The 18953-nt window shown below is 43.4% G+C and overlaps 1 protein-coding gene across 2 annotated transcripts in view; it reads left to right on the top strand.

Moving 5' to 3' along the window:
* The window catches only part of ccser1 (coiled-coil serine-rich protein 1), a 225160-nt gene that overhangs the window by 107004 nt on the left and 99203 nt on the right, over positions 1-18953 (top strand). For both annotated transcript variants that reach the window (XM_079552036.1, XM_079552037.1), the window contains exon 12: positions 11786-11866. In XM_079552036.1, coding sequence (XP_079408162.1) covers positions 11786-11866 — 81 coding nt within the window. The remainder of the gene's footprint in view (positions 1-11785; positions 11867-18953) is intronic.

Here is an 18953-nt window from a genome sequence, read left to right as displayed (position 1 = left end):
ACTAGGAAGTGTACTATGTATTAAATAGTGTGAACAAAGCCTAAAACTTCAGTTCTACGTCTATGTCAACAGTTTCTAGGATATTTATAGTGCATTGCTGTATGTTATACCTTCAGGCACAACACTTTCCCACCCGACAGTGATGAGTGAGAAAGTTCCAATAGTATATATAGTATAGTCATAGTATTTAGTCATTTTATTTCTTATTTGTTTATGCTAAGGACCAATGTAACTATGGCCACAGGTGTCAAAAATCTGTACTTTAAACTGGTGAGGGCTTTGATTTGATTTTAAGGAAGACTGTTGGCTACCTTGATTCATATTTGCAGTAGGGAGGCCTGGCTGGCAGGGCTAGAGTGAAGTGTCTTCCCGAGGCATACCCCATGGTCCCAGATCCGCCTGGTGCTATAATAGCATTGGTCCAAACGGATCTGTCATCTTGCATGTGCGGACCTGTTGCGCCATGGCTGCGCCTTTGACTGCGGCCCGTGGCTAAAGGGCTTATAAGAAAAAAGAGATCGACTGAGGAATGGTTTGCTGCTTTCCCTTCATAGCCACATCATCTTTTCCTCCTTAACTTTGCGCTGCCTCATGCACTTTGTTCAGCATAAGCTTCATCACTTTTTTTTCCCCATTTATTTATTTATTTTTTCATTTATTTGACAGGGACATTGCAAGTCAACATAGTACAAAACAAGCTTGTTACTGATGCGATGCAAAAAGAGTTCAGAGCTAGTGCTAATTTTGGGCCTTTCAATTTTATCTTAAAAACTTACCTATTTACACTATATACATCATTTACACACACAAACTCAGTGCTATTTACAAATTTACAAATGGGTACAGTTCAGATTTCAGCCAAGACTGAACTCCAAGTCTCTCACAGGGCAAACCATAAGCTTTATTTATCCCACTGTGTATTGAAGAAAGAATATATCAACACTCCCACTGTGGTGCTGGTATTGATGAACGTATGGCAATCTCCTCAAAACACCAGCCACCCCTGTTCCGCTTTTCACATCAAAATATTCAGGTCTCTATGGTTTGTAGGAGGAAAATGTTTAGTGAGGGACCACTGTTCTCCAAACACTTTAAAGGGGACATGTGTAATTAACTCTGTGCATGACTTGATGAAATGAAATCATAACAACGACGCCCAAGAAGTGACTTCCTGTTTCGATCCAGCGCACCAAAAGAAAAGCACCATCTTATTCATTAGTTCAGCAGTTCATTAGTTCAACTTTCTTTCTGCCTAACCATTATCAGACAAAACACTTAAAATGTGTGTATTTGAGTATTCTTGTAATGTTGCAATGTTGCAAGTACCTGCTGAACTAATTAATGAGATGAGCTGTGTGCTTTTATTTTGGCGCGCTGGATTGAAACAGGAAGTCACTTCTTGGGTGGCGTTGTTATGATTTGAAGTTATGCACAGTTGTGGCACCGATACTTCAATTCATTAAAGTGTGTTTGAATCAATGTGTGCTTGTGGAAAATAAATGTATTAAAATAAATACTAGATACTGTCAACTCTCATGTCATAAAAATGACAGTTCTAAAAGTGCATCATAATATCCTAAAATACCACACAAGCTGCAATGAACATGAATTATATTATAACTCATTTTGCTTCCGTTAGAAATCAAAGTTTTACAAAGAAGAAGTACAGGGGAAATGCTAATAAATATACAGACGATAAATATCGAGCCCAAAATATATCGTTTATCTGCTACTTAATGAGCGATAAGTCGATATAGTAATTATCGTAACTACTAAGACTGCTCCTTCTTCTTCAACTTCTATCTTTTATGTTAATTCAAGCCACCATTTTTTAGCTAAAGACATGCTAGCAAATACCCTCGGGCAGTTTGAATGCAGAACGGCTCAGAAGGGTTCTATCTATAATAAATAAAATAAAATAAAAATCTAGGAAATACAGATAACAGGATTACTTAAAGCTGTGTGAATGAAGCTGATAAAGGAGCGTGATGACATGGTTAGATTTCGATTCGTTTTTTGCATTTGGACTTGAAGATAGACTTGTTAAGGTTGAACAATCCCCCCCCAAACAACAAACTGCAACAACCTCGCCGCATCTTGTGAACTTCCAAGGCCTTACACTTGCTCTGGAGTTGCGTACAGTAATACAGAAATCCGCAGCACTTATCTATGCGCGCCTAAAGAACACCTTGTCGGCCGCCGCGTTCTGAGGGAAAGGGCAGCTCGTAGCCAACGCTCCGCTCTCTCTCCCCGCTGCCTGCTTCTGTAAATCTACCGGCGAAAACCTATTAATTATCTCCTAGAAGGACCTGCTCGCTGGCTGGCCATCACGGCCTGTCACTTTTTATGACTTTTCGGCTCTCTCTCCAGCTGCATTTTGTTGAAGGACTGCGCTCCATAGGCTACATTTTAAACTGCGGGAAACCTCCACTGGCTTTCATGGAGGCATCAGCATGACTCACGGAAACCCATTTAGAACTTTGTAGTGTAATCTCGCCCTGGGATCAGCGAGATGAAACAGGATTTTATTTCCATATGTAATTGGTTGTTTTCGGATTTTGAATTGTATCACACTGGCATATGGCATGCTGTGTCGTATGGTTTCCTGAGAAAGGTGGGCAGTTTATAAGAAAGTTAAGGTATGCATCCTCTCCTGATCGTGAGTCAAGTTCTTGGTCACGAGTAGCAGGGGGTTTTCTTAGGATTGATGTTTTAGGTTGGTGATATGAGAACAACATCCAAATCAGAAGTAGTGACACAATAGCTCAAGTTTCACGCCTCATATCTTCCCTTTTTCTTTGTTTTTTGTTGCCGTTGCTGATGTGAATTAACCATGCTTTAGACATAGCTCACACAGGATTTGATCTTGGTGATATTTTGGTGCTTGGTGTTAAGAATTTTGAGACACGATATCAAAGTCTTTTTATAACTTATATCCAAAGCATAACTTAAATCTACTCCTGTAACTGTTTTCATTATCCTACTATATAATAAAACTCTTCCTCACCCTCCGCGGGCGGTCTCTTTTTCCTCCTGCTCGGGTCCTCTACCAGAGGCCTGGGAGCTTGAGGGTTCTGCGCAGTATCTTTGCTGTTCCTAGAACTGCACTTTTCTGGACCGAGATGTCTGATGTATTTCCTGGGATCTGCTGGAGCCACTCCTCCAGTTTGGGGGTCACTGCCCCGAGTGCCCCAACGACCACGGGCACCACTGATGCCTTCACCCTCCAGGTTTTCTCCAGCTCTTCTCTGAGCCCCTGGTATTTCTCTAGTTTCTCATGTTCCTTTTTCCTGATGTTGAAGTCGCTTGGTATTGCTATGTCGATCACAACGGCTTTCCTCTGCTCTTTGTCCACCACCACAATGTCCGGTTGGTTCGCCATTACCATTTTGTCCGTCTGTATCTGGAAGTCCCACAGGATCTTGGCTCGGTCATTCTCGACCACCTTTGGAGGTGTTTCCCACTTTGACCTTGGGGTTTCCAGCCCATACTCTGCACAGATGTTCCTGTACACTATACCAGCCACTTGGTTATGGCGCTCCATGTAAGCTTTCCCTGCCAGCATCTTACACCCTGCAGTTATGTGCTGGATTGTCTCATTGGCCTCTTTGCACAGTCTACACCTGGGGTCTTGTCTGGTGTGGTAGATCTGGGCCTCTATTGCTCTGGTGCTCAAGGCCTGCTCCTGTGCAGCCATGATGAGTGCCTCTGTGCTGTCCTTTAGTCCGGCTCTGTCTAGCCATTGGTAGGATTTCTGTATATCAGCCACTTCAGTTATGTTTCGGTGGTACATGCCGTGTAGGGGCTTGTCCTCCCATGACGGGACCTCCAGCACCCCATCTTCTGTTCCCCATTGTCTGAGACATTCACTGAGCACGTCATCTGTCGGAGCCTTGTCCTTGATGTACTTATGGATCTTGGATGTTTCATCCTGGATAGTGGCTCTCACGCTCACTAGTCCTCGGCCTCCTTCCTTACGGCTAGCGTACAGTCTCAGGGTGCTGGATTTGGGGTGGAACCCTCCGTGCATGGTTAGGAGCTTTCGCGTCTTAACATCTGTGGTCTGTATCTCATCCTTTGGCCAGCTTATTATTCCTGCAGGGTATCTGATTACAGGTAGGGCGTAGCTGTTTATTGCCCGGGACTTGTTCTTGCCATTGAGCTGGCTTCTTAGGACCTGCCTTACTCGTTGGAGGTATTTGGCCGTAGCCGCTTTCCTTGTCACCTCTTCGAGGTTGCCATTTGCTTGTGGGATTCCGAGGTACTTGTAACTGTCCTCAATGTCTGCTATTGTTCCTTCTGGGAGTGAGACCCCTTCTGTGTGGACTACCTTCCCTCTCTTAGTTACCATCCGACCACACTTCTCTAGTCCGAATGACATCCCAATGTCTGCACTGTATATCCGGGTGGTATGGATCAGTGAGTCGATGTCTCGCTCATTCTTAGCGTACAGCTTGATGTCATCCATGTAGAGGAGGTGACTGATGGTGGCCCCGTTCCTGAGTCGGTATCCATAGCCAGTCTTGTTGATTATTTGGCTGAGGGGGTTCAGACCTATGCAGAACAGCAGTGGGGACAGGGCGTCTCCTTGGAATATGCCACATTTGATGGAGACTTGTGCAAGTGGCTTGCCATTGGCTTCAAGGGTGGTTTTCCACAACCTCATCGAGTTTGCAATGAAGGCTCTTAGAGTCCTGTTGATGTTGTATAGCTCCATGCATTCAATGATCCAAGTATGTGGCATTGAGTCGTAGGCTTTCTTGTAATCAATCCAGGCAGTGCTCAGGTTAGTGTGTCGGGTTCTGCAGTCTCGAGCGACTGTTCTGTCTACCAGGAGCTGGTGTTTGGCACCTCTGGTATCTTTACCGATTCCCTTCTGAGCTGTGCTCATGTATTGATCCATGTGCTTACTTATCTTAGCCGCTATGGTGCCGGACATGAGCTTCCACGTTGTGGAGAGGCAGGTTATTGGCCGATAGTTGGATGGGACTGTACCCTTTGAGGGATCCTTCAGGATCAGGATTGTGCGCCCTTCGGTTAACCATTCAGGGTGATTCCCATCCCTCAGCAGCTGGTTCATTTGTGCTGCCAAGCGCTCATGGAGAGCCGTGAGTTTCTTAAGCCAGTAGGCGTGTATCATGTCAGGGCCTGGTGCTGTCCAATTTTTCATACCTGAGGCTCTTTCTTGGACGTCTGCCACTGTGATGGTAACTGGATTCTGTTCAGGGAGGTTGCTGTGGTCCTCTCTCAGAGCCACCAGCCACTGTGCATCACTGTTGTGTGCTGCCTCCTTCTCCCATATGCCTTTCCAGTACTGTTCAGTTTCCAGCCTTGGTGGGTCTGCTCTGTTATTGTTACCCTGCCACTGAGCGTACACTTTCGCTGGTTGAGTTGCGAACAGGCGATTTACTCGTCTGGCTTCGTTGTCTCTCGTGTATCTCTTTAGGCGGCTGGCCAAGGCTTGGAGCCTTTGTTTGGCAGTTTCCAATGCTTCAGGTATGGGCATCTGGCTGTACCTTTTGGGTACTTGCTTTTTCATTGCACCTTTCAAGGCCTCTGTCAATTGACTCACTTCCCTCCGTGCTGCCTTGATGTTATCCTCCAGCCTTCTTTTCCATGGTGGGTATTTCATCTCAGCTCTTCCGATAGCCAAGCATCTCTAGGATCACTGCTGCTGTGGAGTATATCCGCTCATTGGTTTCAGTGATGGTTGATGTAGGAATTGCTCTCAGAGCTGCATTCACATCTTCTAGGAGACTTTCTGACAGTACTTCTCTCAGCCTCTGTAATTGGCTTCGGGGTTGCCTGCTGGACATTTTTGCCATGATCTTATTTTTCAGGTCAGTCGCTGCCTCGTTGAGCGTGATTGCGCTTATTGGGGCTTCGTACCCAATCTCCATTGGGAGGGCTGGTGTTAACTCCCCTCTGACCTGGTGTCCTGGCTCCCCGTTGCCGGAGCATTGGTGTTGTACCTCGTCAATCTCAAGTTGTGATAGCAGTTGCCGTTTGTGGATGTTGGAACACTGAGCTACTAGTTGTTTCGCCGTGAGTTTGGACTGTGGGTTTCGAAGTAACCATTTCTCCCACATCCTCTGCATGTAGCCCCTCTGGCTAGGGTTACTGGAGTAGTAGCATTCCATCAGAGCCCTGTTCTCGCATCTCTCCCATTTCCGCCTTGTTCCAGTAGCCCAGGGGTGGCCAACCAGTCGGAGACCAAGAGCCGAAATTTTCAACCTTGATCCTGTGAAGAGCCACAAAGGCACCGACCATTAGCGAGATTCCGGGGCGGTAGTTTATTGTGATTAAATAGAATGTGACCGTTTTATTTAATCACAATAAACTATAACTTTATGCCTTTTTCTTTCTTTTTTTTAATAATTGTGTTAGATTGAATGGTTTTACTCCTCAACAAGATTGAAATAAATGTATATTAAATGACATTTTGTGCTTTCAGCTCTGACTGAGACAGAATTAGATTATTATCATTATTTTATCATTTTATCATTATTTTATTTTTTTTGTGTGCAAGTCGGGTGACTTACCACTTGAGCTAGCCAGCTCTATATATATATATATATATATATATATATATATATATATATATATATATATATATATATATATATATATATATATATATATATATATATATATATATATATATATATATATATAAAAAAAAAAAAACTCTTCCTCACCCTCCGCGGGCGGTCTCTTTTTCCTCCTGCTCGGGTCCTCTACCAGAGGCCTGGGAGCTTGAGGGTTCTGCGCAGTATCTTTGCTGTTCCTAGAACTGCACTTTTCTGGACCGAGATGTCTGATGTATTTCCTGGGATCTGCTGGAGCCACTCCTCCAGTTTGGGGGTCACTGCCCCGAGTGCCCCAACGACCACGGGCACCACTGATGCCTTCACCCTCCAGGTTTTCTCCAGCTCTTCTCTGAGCCCCTGGTATTTCTCTAGTTTCTCTTGTTCCTTTTTCCTGATGTTGAAGTCGCTTGGTATTGCTATGTCGACCACGATGGCTTTCCTCTGCTCTTTGTCCACCACCACAATGTCCGGTTGGTTCGCCATTACCATTTTGTCCGTCTGTATCTGGAAGTCCCACAGGATCTTGGCTCGGTCATTCTCGACCACCTTTGGAGGTGTTTCCCACTTTGACCTTGGGGTTTCCAGCCCATACTCTGCACAGATGTTCCTGTACACTATACCAGCCACTTGGTTATGGCGCTCCATGTAAGCTTTCCCTGCCAGCATCTTACACCCTGCAGTTATGTGCTGGATTGTCTCATTGGCCTCTTTGCACAGTCTACACCTGGGGTCTTGTCTGGTGTGGTAGATCTGGGCCTCTATTGCTCTGGTGCTCAAGGCCTGCTCCTGTGCAGCCATGATGAGTGCCTCTGTGCTGTCCTTTAGACCGGCTCTGTCTAGCCATTGGTAGGATTTCTGTATATCCGCCACTTCAGTTATGTTTCGATGGTACATGCCGTGTAGGGGCTTGTCCTCCCATGACGGGACCTCCAGCACTTCATCTTCTGTTCCCCATTGTCTGAGACATTCACTGAGCATGTCATCTGTCGGAGCCTTGTCCTTGATGTACTTATGGATCTTGGATGTTTCATCCTGGATAGTGGCTCTCACACTCACTAGTCCTCGGCCTCCTTCCTTACGGCTAGCGTACAGTCTCAGAGTGCTGGATATATTTATATATATATATATATATATATATATATATATATATATATATATATATATATATATATATATATTAAAAAACGTTTCAATAGCTGTTATTTTAGAGTGAAGCAGAACTGCATTAAGGTTCTAAGCCTATATGAAGTGTGGTCACATGGTTAATGTCTCTGCTAAAAGCACCCAGTGATGCATTTCACTGCATTGTCCACCGATCTGTGGCTCTCGATGCCGCATTCACTTCAATATGTGGCCCAAGATGAAAAAAGTGTGGACACTCTGCTCTAAAATCTCTAATAATCCCAGCTTGTACATTTGTGCTATCTCTTTGTTGCCTTTATTTAATCTTTAAAGGGACTATACAGAGTTTAAAAATGTGAAGATTAAGTATTTTTCTCCCCTACATGTTCCAGCCATGTCCTAATGTGTAGAATGAGCTCAGACCTGTTCACCACAACTGCCTCTAAAATCCTGCACAGTCACTCAAAAAGGTGTTAATTCGGGTCCGAAGTGCCGTCATGCACAAGCTTAATATAGAGACTGCAGTTACACATAAGACCAGAGGTGGCAGTAGTGAGCATAAAATGACCAACTTGCATCTGGCCCCTTTAAAGTGGAAGTTGAACATTAGCAGGCTTTGTTTATTGTACATAATAAGTATTGAGTATCAGTATTGGAGATGGTATCAGTTCAATGAGAGCTGGGCGGAAAAAAAAAGAAATCAAGATTATTTTCCCCAAATTGATCAATGTCGATTTTCTATTCAATGCATTTTTTGTTTCAATGATAAAAGTGGCCTAAATAGATTCTGCGGCTGACTCTGTCCGGCTGCAGCAAATACAAGCGCCACACTTCTAGCCTTACAGAACACAACATCTAAACATCTGAACAGGAGCCGCAAAAAACAGAGAATGTTTGAAAAATGTCAGAGGTAGTTAATGAGCGCATGGTTTGTGTGCAGAGCCTCACAAGGCCATGACTACACAGAGTTTTATGTGCTAATAACTTAACATATACATAAAGAAATACTAGTAAACATGATGAGGCCATACTGCCTTTGCTAAGTCTGATCTTGTCAGACCTCGGAGCCTAAACAGAGAAGGGCCTGGTCGGTGCTTGGATGCGAGGCTGTTGGGAAGCCTGGGTGAATGTAGTGTGAGTGTGAGTGGTTGGTGGTGGTCGGATGGCGCAGATTGGTTAAATCACACTTAAAACCAGATCCTTTCCTCTTGCTGTCGCATGTGCCTGCCTGTTTGTGATGCCCTGGGCTTGACCTGACAGGTGCTGTAGTAAAGCTGCGTCCACTTTTTTTCCCCAGGATGCGACAGGACTGGCCAATTATCCCATCAATTAAAACGCACTATGTGACCTTTATTAAAATCTCGGTTAAATTAAAATTCAATTAACTGCCCAGCCCTAAGTCAAAAAACATTACTCTCTTGGCCAGACATTAAACATACAACACTTTTTTACATATTCACAATGTTTTACAGTTCATTACAGAGTTTAGTGCTTTCCTGTTCAGTGTGCTCTCTCTCTCTCTCTCTCTCTCTCTCTCTCTCTCTCTCTCTCTCTCTCTGTCTCTCTCTCTCTCTCTCTCTCTCTCTCTCTCTCTCTCTCTCTCTCTCTCTGTCTCTCTCTCTCTCTCTCTCTCTCTCTCTCTCTCTCTCTCTCTCTCGCACAGGTTTCAACAACAAAGTCCTAAAATAGTTGTGTTCCGAGCAATAATGTGGGATACTTTAAGCATTCTTGGGTTGGCTCAGCATTCAAGAGACATGGCCTGTGATTTTCATTCTCAATCACTGCGGGAAATCGGAAGTTGTCAGGTCTTTTGGTCTGGGTGGAAGTGCGATTTGAAGGAAAGAGGGCCAAAGCTTTTTTCTCTCCAGCACTAGTAAATCTGCCAGTGAAAAGCGATGACTTATCTCCTAGAAGGACCTTCCACTGTGCTGGCCAGAAGTAGCTGTCACAATTTATAAATTCTCCTCCACTCATGTACCCCCCCTTCTTCCGTGTGCGCCAATGGAAAGCTCTGGTCCAGTTTTAGGACCTCTTGTGCAAGTCAAAGTCAATTGGTCTGGCCTAGTCAGTGACAGTGTTTTAGCTCAACTCGGAAATCGGCATTTGGACTAGATTTTGATCTCAACTGATTCTCCCACATAAACATGGTGGCTTAATGGCTAGCACACTTCACACAGAAATTGTTATGGGTTGAATTTCCACATTATTATTAATTGGCTGGTACCAGACCTACACCATTATGTGAATATATTGTGCGTAAATACGTGTCAGACAGAAGACCTCAGTGATTTCACGCTACAGTATATTGTGGGTTTTTGCAATATAGATTTGCACTCCCATTGTCTCCCCCTTAACAACATTGATATTTGCTGATACTATTAGCTTGAAAGTCTGTGTTTGGCTTGAAATACAAGAACAGTTTAGTGGCCGGGTGGTGTATTACACCGTGTTCCAAATTTTTATGCAAATTGTATTTCAGGGTCAAAAAGGTAAAAAAAAAAAGTTTTTCAATGAAACTCATGGATGGTATTGTGTCTCAGGGCTCTTTGAATCATTGACATCAATCTCAGATGCCTGGGATAATAATAATTGTACTGTTAAGAGATTTGTGGCTGATTCAGAGCACACACATGAGGAGAGAGCTGGTCGGCCCCTTTAGGATCCCTGAAAGTGTGAAAATGACCTGTGGAGTCAGTGAACAAAATCAACTTCATGCATGACAACGCACCATGTCCTGCTGTTAAGAATATAGAACGTGGACACCCTCCTCCCCTGACCTCAACCCTATTGAGAACCTTTGGAGCATCAACAAGCAAAACATCTATGAGTGTGGGAGGCAGTTTTCATCCAAACAGCAGCTCTGGGAGGCTATTCTAACATCTTGCAAAGAAATCCAAGCAAGTTTAATGGATATAAGAATTTTGAAGCTGCTATCACACAAGGGCTCTTATGTTAAAATATAACATGATCTTTTTAGATGTTTTTGATTGAAATTGCTTTTGATTTCAGTAAATATGACCTCCTAATGCTACAAATTCAACAAATGACCATTTTCAGTTAAATACAAGCTTTAAAGTGTATTGAAACAATGAGTTGCATAATAATTTGGTACAGTAGATTTTGACTTTTTTACTATATTCATTTTTGAAAAAAAATATTGTTATCACTGGGAGATTTTTTTCAACCACTTTCAAATTATCCTGTAACAGTTAAAGACTTGAAAATTATGCTGACTCTCATTTGAGTTGACAGTTTAGAAAATCAGAGAAAAATGTCATTTGCATAATAATTTGGAACGCAGTGTAAAAAGGTTTAAAGTGAATTAAATCGTGAATATTTAAAATGCCAACAACGCCACCTCGGTCAGAGACTTCCTTCACATCCCACGCTATATGGGCCGGGAAACTCCAACTCGACCACCGCTGCACTGCTCCTGTTGGAAGAAGGGTTTGTCCGTGGGGGGAGGCAGTGGCATTGAGGCTGTGCTCCCTGTCGGGTATCTGCCAGTGGATGCACACGACCACCAGCCTTTGGACACGTCATGTTCCCGGCCCTGATCCTGCACTGTAGCCCATGGACCACCTGCCCCGATCTGCGAGATCGATCACACCCGTGCTGACTGCCGCACACTGGTGTCACATCCTGCCTGTCTTTTCTCCACTGCCTGTTCCCTTTTGTCCTTTCGTGTGACCCACTTTCAGTCCCGCACTGATTGCTGGCAGGTGCGCCCGACCAATTGTCCAAAAGTGAGTCGGACTCATTGACAAAACGTGCAACAGAGCAGAAATGGAACAAATGGAATCACAGCAATCCTGAAATAAGCAAACAGTATCATAAACATCCTAATAGAAGATCAAAGATAAATCAAATAAATAACAATGGCCATTCCACATCACCGCAAAACTTTTAAAAACATTCTCGTTACACTCTTGTTTCTTAAGTAAGCTTCTCGAGCCGAGGTTTGGCCAGGTTCTGTTGGAAAGCTAGTTGTCTTAATGCATTTCATATTTCTGTTTTTTTTTCTCTCCAGGATTTGGACATGACTGATGTGTTTGTGTTTGCTTTGTATGCAGGAGAGTGCCAAAGCTGCCCTGAAGATGAAAGACTGCCAAATGACTGACCGAACAACGCAGACCGAACATGCGGGTCCAGAGGTGAGTGCGCGCGCTGAAAACACAAACCCGGCTCTCTCTCTCTCTCTCCAGCTCAAAGCCGGGCCTACGCGACACGCTCTGTTTTTACCTAAATGTTCTGTATGCAAGCGGCGGAATACGCACGGCTGAAACCAATCCGCCTGAATCCGCTCTTCGCTTTGATATCCCGTGTGGGACAAAGCATCCTCTCGCTGACTCCCATCTGAGCAAACAGCATCTTTTTTTCCACAACGCCTTTGAATCCATCTTCATCGTTTTAAAGACGTTATGCCGTACCGACGTTCGCATTATAAACTGCCTACTCTTTCTCGTCTTCCCTCCGAGTGCGGTCGGGTATCTGGATGCCTGACAGGGCCTGCTCGGCTTCACACAGCCTTTGACAGTATGGGAGCGCTGCGCGGTTAATGGATGACTGTCTAAAAATGGTACCTGTAGCGGAAATGGGAACAGGGGTTTGGCCTATCCTTCTTCATTTGTCTTTGGGAATACTTTATTCAGCTTTGTCATTGCGTTGAACACGTTTAGGAAAACAAACCACTGTAATAGTTGTTTTCTTTGTGGCGCCACAAAAAAAAAAATGAAGGGAGCTTGTCATGATGAAGCGTTTTGTTAGCCTGGCACAGAAGGACTCTTTATCAGCTAGGTGAGCCTGTTGTATGAATTCATTTTGTTCTATGGGAGGGGTAAACAGATGGAGGGAAAACATGCGGATGGCCCCGGCAAGGCAGTCATTTAGCAAGCGTTTGCTCAGGTGCAAAACAAGTAGCACGTGCAAAAGTGGATCAGCAGCAGAATCATTTTTTACTCACGCAGCTTTCTCTCATTTCTATATCAGATTTGGGACTCTAACGCTGTAATTTAGGCGTTTCCAAATGGTAGATTAGGCGCAACATGCCCACAAATTGTTCCGTTGGATTGAAAGACAATTTTGTAGCAATCTAAGCTTATGCACGCTTTATGCACCACATAGTCCATACTTACTGTAGTGTAGCTATTGAAAAATAAAAAAATAAAAATCAAGGTGTGACAAAAAAAAACAAAACTGTGACATTTCATTTCAACACACTGCAATTTCAGCAGCAACACATGTCAAATGACTGCGTCTGTAAGTGGAGGCACATGCCTGTGCACAGGGGACCAATGACAGGGGCAGACACTATCATTACATGTGCCACTTTTGATGGCATTTCATTATATTTCACGCAAGTGCAACACTCAAAGTGATTGATGGGTAGTTTGGGAGAAGGTGGCGGAAACTTTTATCAACTAAAATAGGTATTACAACTCCTCAGGAAACTTTAAAATGCACCTTTTCAACGCGGTAGATTGTGTTTTTTTTTCTACAGGGCCTGCATATTATTTTTTCACACACATTATTTACAATGACTTCCTAGGCTCTATACCTGATTTTGTTCTTGTAATGGAACAAAAAAGAGTTTGTCCTCCTTTAGTATGTTTTAAACTCAAATATTTGTTGGAAAAATATTGTGCATCCAATTTGATCAACTTGCAGGCTGATTTTCGAGCATTTCCGTCAAAGTGAGCCTGAAAAGTGACTCTGGAAGTCGTGAAATTTATACTACAAATAACACCAACAGATATGTTCTTACCTGAGCTTAGACGAGTTGATGCGTACCTGTCTGGTCTGTGTGCGTGCCCGTGGAAGAGCGTGGTAGCTTCCAACTTCACCCCCATTTGGAGCCATAGGAAAGTGCTAGGAGAAGCCAAAACAAACATCTTTGGTCGTTTTGCGTGACAGAGCTCAGGCCTGTCCATATACTGAAGAATAGCAATAGTTTTTCAGTCTATGGGACAGTCACACCAGTTCAACCCCACTCCTGTCAATGTGTAACACGGGCAAACGCAGACTGAATCTATCAAGACACATCAACAAACGCACGCGCTTCATGTCAGATAAGTCCGTGCAGTAGCCGCACATTAAGGGCTGACTTTACACCACTCCACAGAATAAACATAAAAACACTACACTCACTGTGCACTCGATCTTCTGGGATCCGTCGTAGAACTTGCTGCTCTTAAACCTCTTTATCCATGATTCTCACTCGTCTGGTCAGTCATCAGCTCCAGTTGGAAAAACTTTATAATCCACAAACACAGACGCCTGTCTCCACCTGCCCCGCGCCCACCGCCGCTTGCTTTATGTGTCTAAGGTTGTAAATAAGCCTTAACTTCTCCATGGTGTAGCTGCTGTAACCATGCGCTGTTGTTTTGGTGCGAGGCAGCGTGGGAGATGCATTCAGGGACAGCGGGAAAGGCGCACTTCTTACTGTCCCTTTTTTCCCCACAAACGCGGGGAAAATCGGGACAAATATATAACAGTGGGGTTCTCCAGCGGGGGGGCAATAGGGGTGGCAGGGACTGGCTCCCAAACATCAGGAGGAACGACCGCAGGAGGAGGAAAAGCCGGCGTTTTGGCGGGTATACCGGCTTTCGCGAGATGACGTTTATTTTGAGCGACGAAAAACAATAAAATATATTTATTCTAACATGTCAAGATCACAATAATCTTCCAATTTAGAACAAAAATGTTAAAGAACTAACACAAATAAAATACACTTCAATTAAATACTTAGTTTTTTTTTTTTAGTAATTTATTTTCCCAAGACACTCAGAGCCGCAGTATAAGGATGAAAGAGCCGCGGGTTGCCGACCCCTGGGCTAGACGCAGTTAGCCAACTGCACCTTCTATATTAAGTTCGTGCATGAGTGATAGTGCAGGATTTTAGAGGCAGTTGTGGTGAACAGGTCTGAGCTCATCCTGCCACTAGGACACTAGGAGCAAAATACATAGGTTTAACATTTTTAAACTCCATATAGTCCCTTTAATGACTTGAATTGAGGAAATGTATCCTGTCTTGAGCGGTTTTCACTCACTTAAACTTTTTTCCTCTTCTGACCAGGTTTACTTTATTACTTACTTACTTGCTTTTAAATAAGAAAGTAAAACTGCCAAACTGACCAATTTTCTTAACCCACTGTCAAAGAATTACCTGAAATAACGACAGAATGTATTGAAACGAGTCAGAAACATCTCAGAACTAGTAAAATAATCCAGGTCAAATGCCCAACTACATCTTAACCAGTCAAGACCAACTCATTTGGATTATTATGATCAAACTGAGGCATTTAAACCAATCTAGTTAAATCGACCGGTGAAAATCATTGGCTACTATGAGCTCTGGCGTGCTGTCCAGGCTAATCCAAAGTATAAAACATATTAGAGGACCTATGATTCATACTGATGCCGGAATAATGTTTGAAAGCGCTACAGCACAAAGCGTGAACCGACAGCACCAGTGTTTACTCCATGTGTGATGATGGCAGCTTTTAGAGAGGTCTCCCATGAATAATGATGAACACACATGTAATGGTTTCACATTTTTTCATTACTATTCTGAGTGCAGTTTATTCCCTGACTTCCGGAATAATTACAATTAAGTTAATGTGGTCTTATTTCCTGAAGATAATTGCCCTGGTTTCCACCCCAGTGTGTGAACAAGATAACATTTCATCTTTTAGTGTTGCGATGGAATGCCTTCATATTCAATTTAACCGTGGAATTACATTTCTTCTACTTTTTAGGGAGGAAACACTAAAAGGCCAGGATGTTAAATGGCCTTTTAGATGTTAAATGTAAAGCTTTTTTATAACAAAGGTACAGGTAAATTACACAGACATTCTCTAAAAAGAAACTATTGATAGAACACTACTCGGAGACTGAAACATGTAAAGCTAAAACACGTAAAAGAAGATCAATACTTCGAAACAAAAGAGTGGTAATCAAATACAGAATTGAAGATACAATGAATGTGGTAAGTCTAAAACCAAGCTGCCTTTTCAAAGTTTACAAATTCCTCGTAGACTCTCATCCTCAGCATTATGACAGACAAACGGAGAGTGGTCCCAGCAGCCACAGAATGACAGAAAAATACAGACTTCTGAAAATGCTACAGCTCTGATACGAGTCACTGTCTGAACCGCGCTAAAATATTTCAGAACCACTTTTGTGAACAATGTGTGAATTTGAAACAAGGCCCGCCTGTATCACTTGCCACTGGGATAAAACTGTCCTAGATAAACTTGTCATTGTCAGTAGAAGGACAAGATATCTGTAACCCTGCCTGCTTTTGTTTGTGCAATAAGTGTAAGTTGAGAGGATCTGGCCCGTGTTCACACCGTATGGTACGACTGTCTAATATAAGACCATAGTGTAGCTATAGAGCGCTCCATATGCTGCTGCCCTGAGTGGATGGGCTCTTAATTAGAGGAGCAGCTGGCTGCCCGCTAGCGAGCGATGCTAGCCGCACAGGTGACTTAGCTCAGCAGTGGCTTGCAGCATGTGCGGCCTGATTCGGGCCCCCTTCTTGTACTTGTGTGTGCTTGAGTGTTAGGAGAGGGAGGAGATAAAGGCTTGGCCACTGAGTTCTCATGTGCTGTCACTGATGCTGCAGTCTATGTAGGTTAGCTACCCCACTGCATCCAGGACACTCGGATAGCAACAGAAAGTGTGTCTACAAGTGGGGCAGCTATTTCTACTGCGCTGCTACTTCAGGAGGTCACGCCTCCTCTCCTCTGTACATTACCTTTTCTCCTACTTTTTGTCCTTCCCTCTATACCTCTATACTTCTTTGTGTAGGAGCTTCCTCAGGTGATACTTTTCGCTGCCTCTCTTTAGGTTCTTGTTCCGCTTTTTCACGCCTCTGTGTTGCTCTCCATTTTGGTTCCTCACAAAGCAGCATGGACTGTCCTTCTCTGCTGTCTGCGGACACTTAGTTCTGCTTCAGTAGAACTTCAGGACAAAGTTTTGTACCTAGTTAGACATGGTTGCGTCGTTGAGGTGTGCCAAAGGAATAAGTCAACACTTTTGGGCTCATAACATGTACTATTTTGATTTGTAACTTCAGGCAAAACACTGCAGGGGAATAGGAAGAAATAATTACAATTAGAGGAATCTTTTTGAAACTTTTGCTGTTGATTACTGATGTAAACAAAAGGGTTTCGACTGTTCTTTTACTCTAACAATAAAACAAAGATTGTAAGAAGAAAACGAGGATGAGTAGAAGCTCTGCACACCCGAGAAGGCGACAGGTGCGTAGAAGAATAGATTACTTAACTCGTCTCACTTGTCTCACTCTTTTACTTGGCTTTTATTGCAGTAGCGTTTCGGTCTCTCTGACCTTCATCAAACTTGAAGATAGCCCCTTGTGTCCCCCACTAAGACATTTAAAGCTAAGGGACTGCCCCCAAACAAGCAAACACCAAGGTTCAAGGTTTTGTCTGATCTAATAGTGTCGCATTTATCTAAAAAGAACAAAAAAAAATTACCCTGTAAGGTAAACTTTGTCTTTTTCTTTTTGGCCCATGGGCTACACAGTTTGTAAAAGCGTGCAGTTGACTGACCTTCCACACGTTTGCTTTATGTTTTCCACGTACCTCGCTCTGTACAAATATTTAATAAAGGCCCCGCTCCCCGTTCCCTGTCGGAGGTTGATAGTGCAATGAAAACAAAGCGAACGCCACGCATCCGACGGACGCACACTTGGCCGGTACAATGGAGAGAGAGCGCACTCTGAACTCAACTATGTCAAACTATTGTGCGGCGTGTCAATAGCACTGGCAGGTTAGACCAAAGCGAAAAGTGTGTGACAAGAAAAGAAAGCTAAGAAGGCTAGCGCGAAAAGACGAGGTGCTTTTTGATGTCCCGCCGAGGCTCTTTAAGAGCTGGAGGTGCGGCGGCAGCTTCTTCAAACTTTTTTTTGGAGGGGGATTGAAGCGATGGAGCTAATTTCATGGGCATTCTTAAAAAGGAACGTTTCATGGAGGGAATCAAAGGCTCGCGCTGGTTAGCTCGCTCTTGTTCTCTTAACCGAAGTTTAACTGTCTTCCCCTATCCTCTGCAGATTTCAACAACTACACTTTTTTTTCTTCTCTTTTTCTTGTCTCTTCCCTTCGGCCCCAATGCGGTCTGCTTTTATGTCCGCTGAATTGGTGAAGAGAGGAGAACAGTTTGGGGATTTTAATAGCTCTTTGGTGAGCTTCCACTTTTGAACATGACTGCAGTGTGCAAAGTGTGCACGTCGAAAGATATTGTCAGGTTACAGGACAAAGCGACGCCGAATCCAAATTTTGACTTGTATCTGATTTTTGTGTCTTTAATCCTTTGTGTTTGTAAAAGAAAGCAACAACCTCTTACTCCTCATGATTTTAAATTATGAAAGTCTACAGTGCCTTGGCTCTTTCGGCTTCGTACAAGGCGAATCCTTCTGTCGGATAAAGGCATAAACATCCGCCAAAGCTTCACTACACAGCAACACATGGCTGGATTTATTTTTTCATTGACTGTTGCTGTAGTGTGCTTGTTGAACCAGGAAGTAATGCTAAGGGAGAATTTATGTAAGCCATTTTAGATCCATATTGTATTTTCTAACCAGCAAAGTGAAAGATAGTCAAATTGTGCTTATTGTTACCAAATACCTACAAAAGCACAATACCCCCCTCTTTTATAGGAAATGTGAAGGGTCTTGCTAAAAACTTAAAGGGCCTATATCATGCAACATCGACTTTTTGGAGCTTTTAACAATGTTGTAATGGTATTTCCTTATCAAAAACACCCCCAGAGTGTTTTTTGGCTTCATTCACGCAATTCACAGCAATCAAAAAACCGCTGACCTGTGACACTCTGACGTTTTTTACATCATAGTGTCAAACAGGAAGAGCCTGACGTCTAATGTAATGCCTTACGACCTGATTTGAATTTGTAAAACAGGCTTTTCATTATTTCTGAAAGAAAAGAAAAGAAAAAAAAAGAAAAAGGAAGTGCCCGACGCGTCTGCGCTGCCCCTGTACTGAAAACAAACGCACCTCCTGAGCGTCTGAACAGATGTTTGCACCAAAAGCTGTGAAGAAGGAGCTCTTTCTAACCTACTCTGGACACCTGTTCTTTTTTCTTACCTAACACTAATGTGATGGAGAAAATGCGCATTTGGGTATGTATTCAACCTTCCTAAAGAAGAGGCCACTCATCACAATTTGGAATTTCTTTCCGGGGTTCAGCGACTATCAGCCA

The sequence above is a fragment of the Gobius niger genome (assembly GCF_951799975.1).
Source record: "Gobius niger genome assembly, chromosome: 1".
NCBI classification, from domain to species: domain Eukaryota; kingdom Metazoa; phylum Chordata; class Actinopteri; order Gobiiformes; family Gobiidae; genus Gobius; species Gobius niger.
Note: the sequence above shows the minus strand (reverse complement) of the source record. Positions and strands in the feature narration are given on the sequence as shown.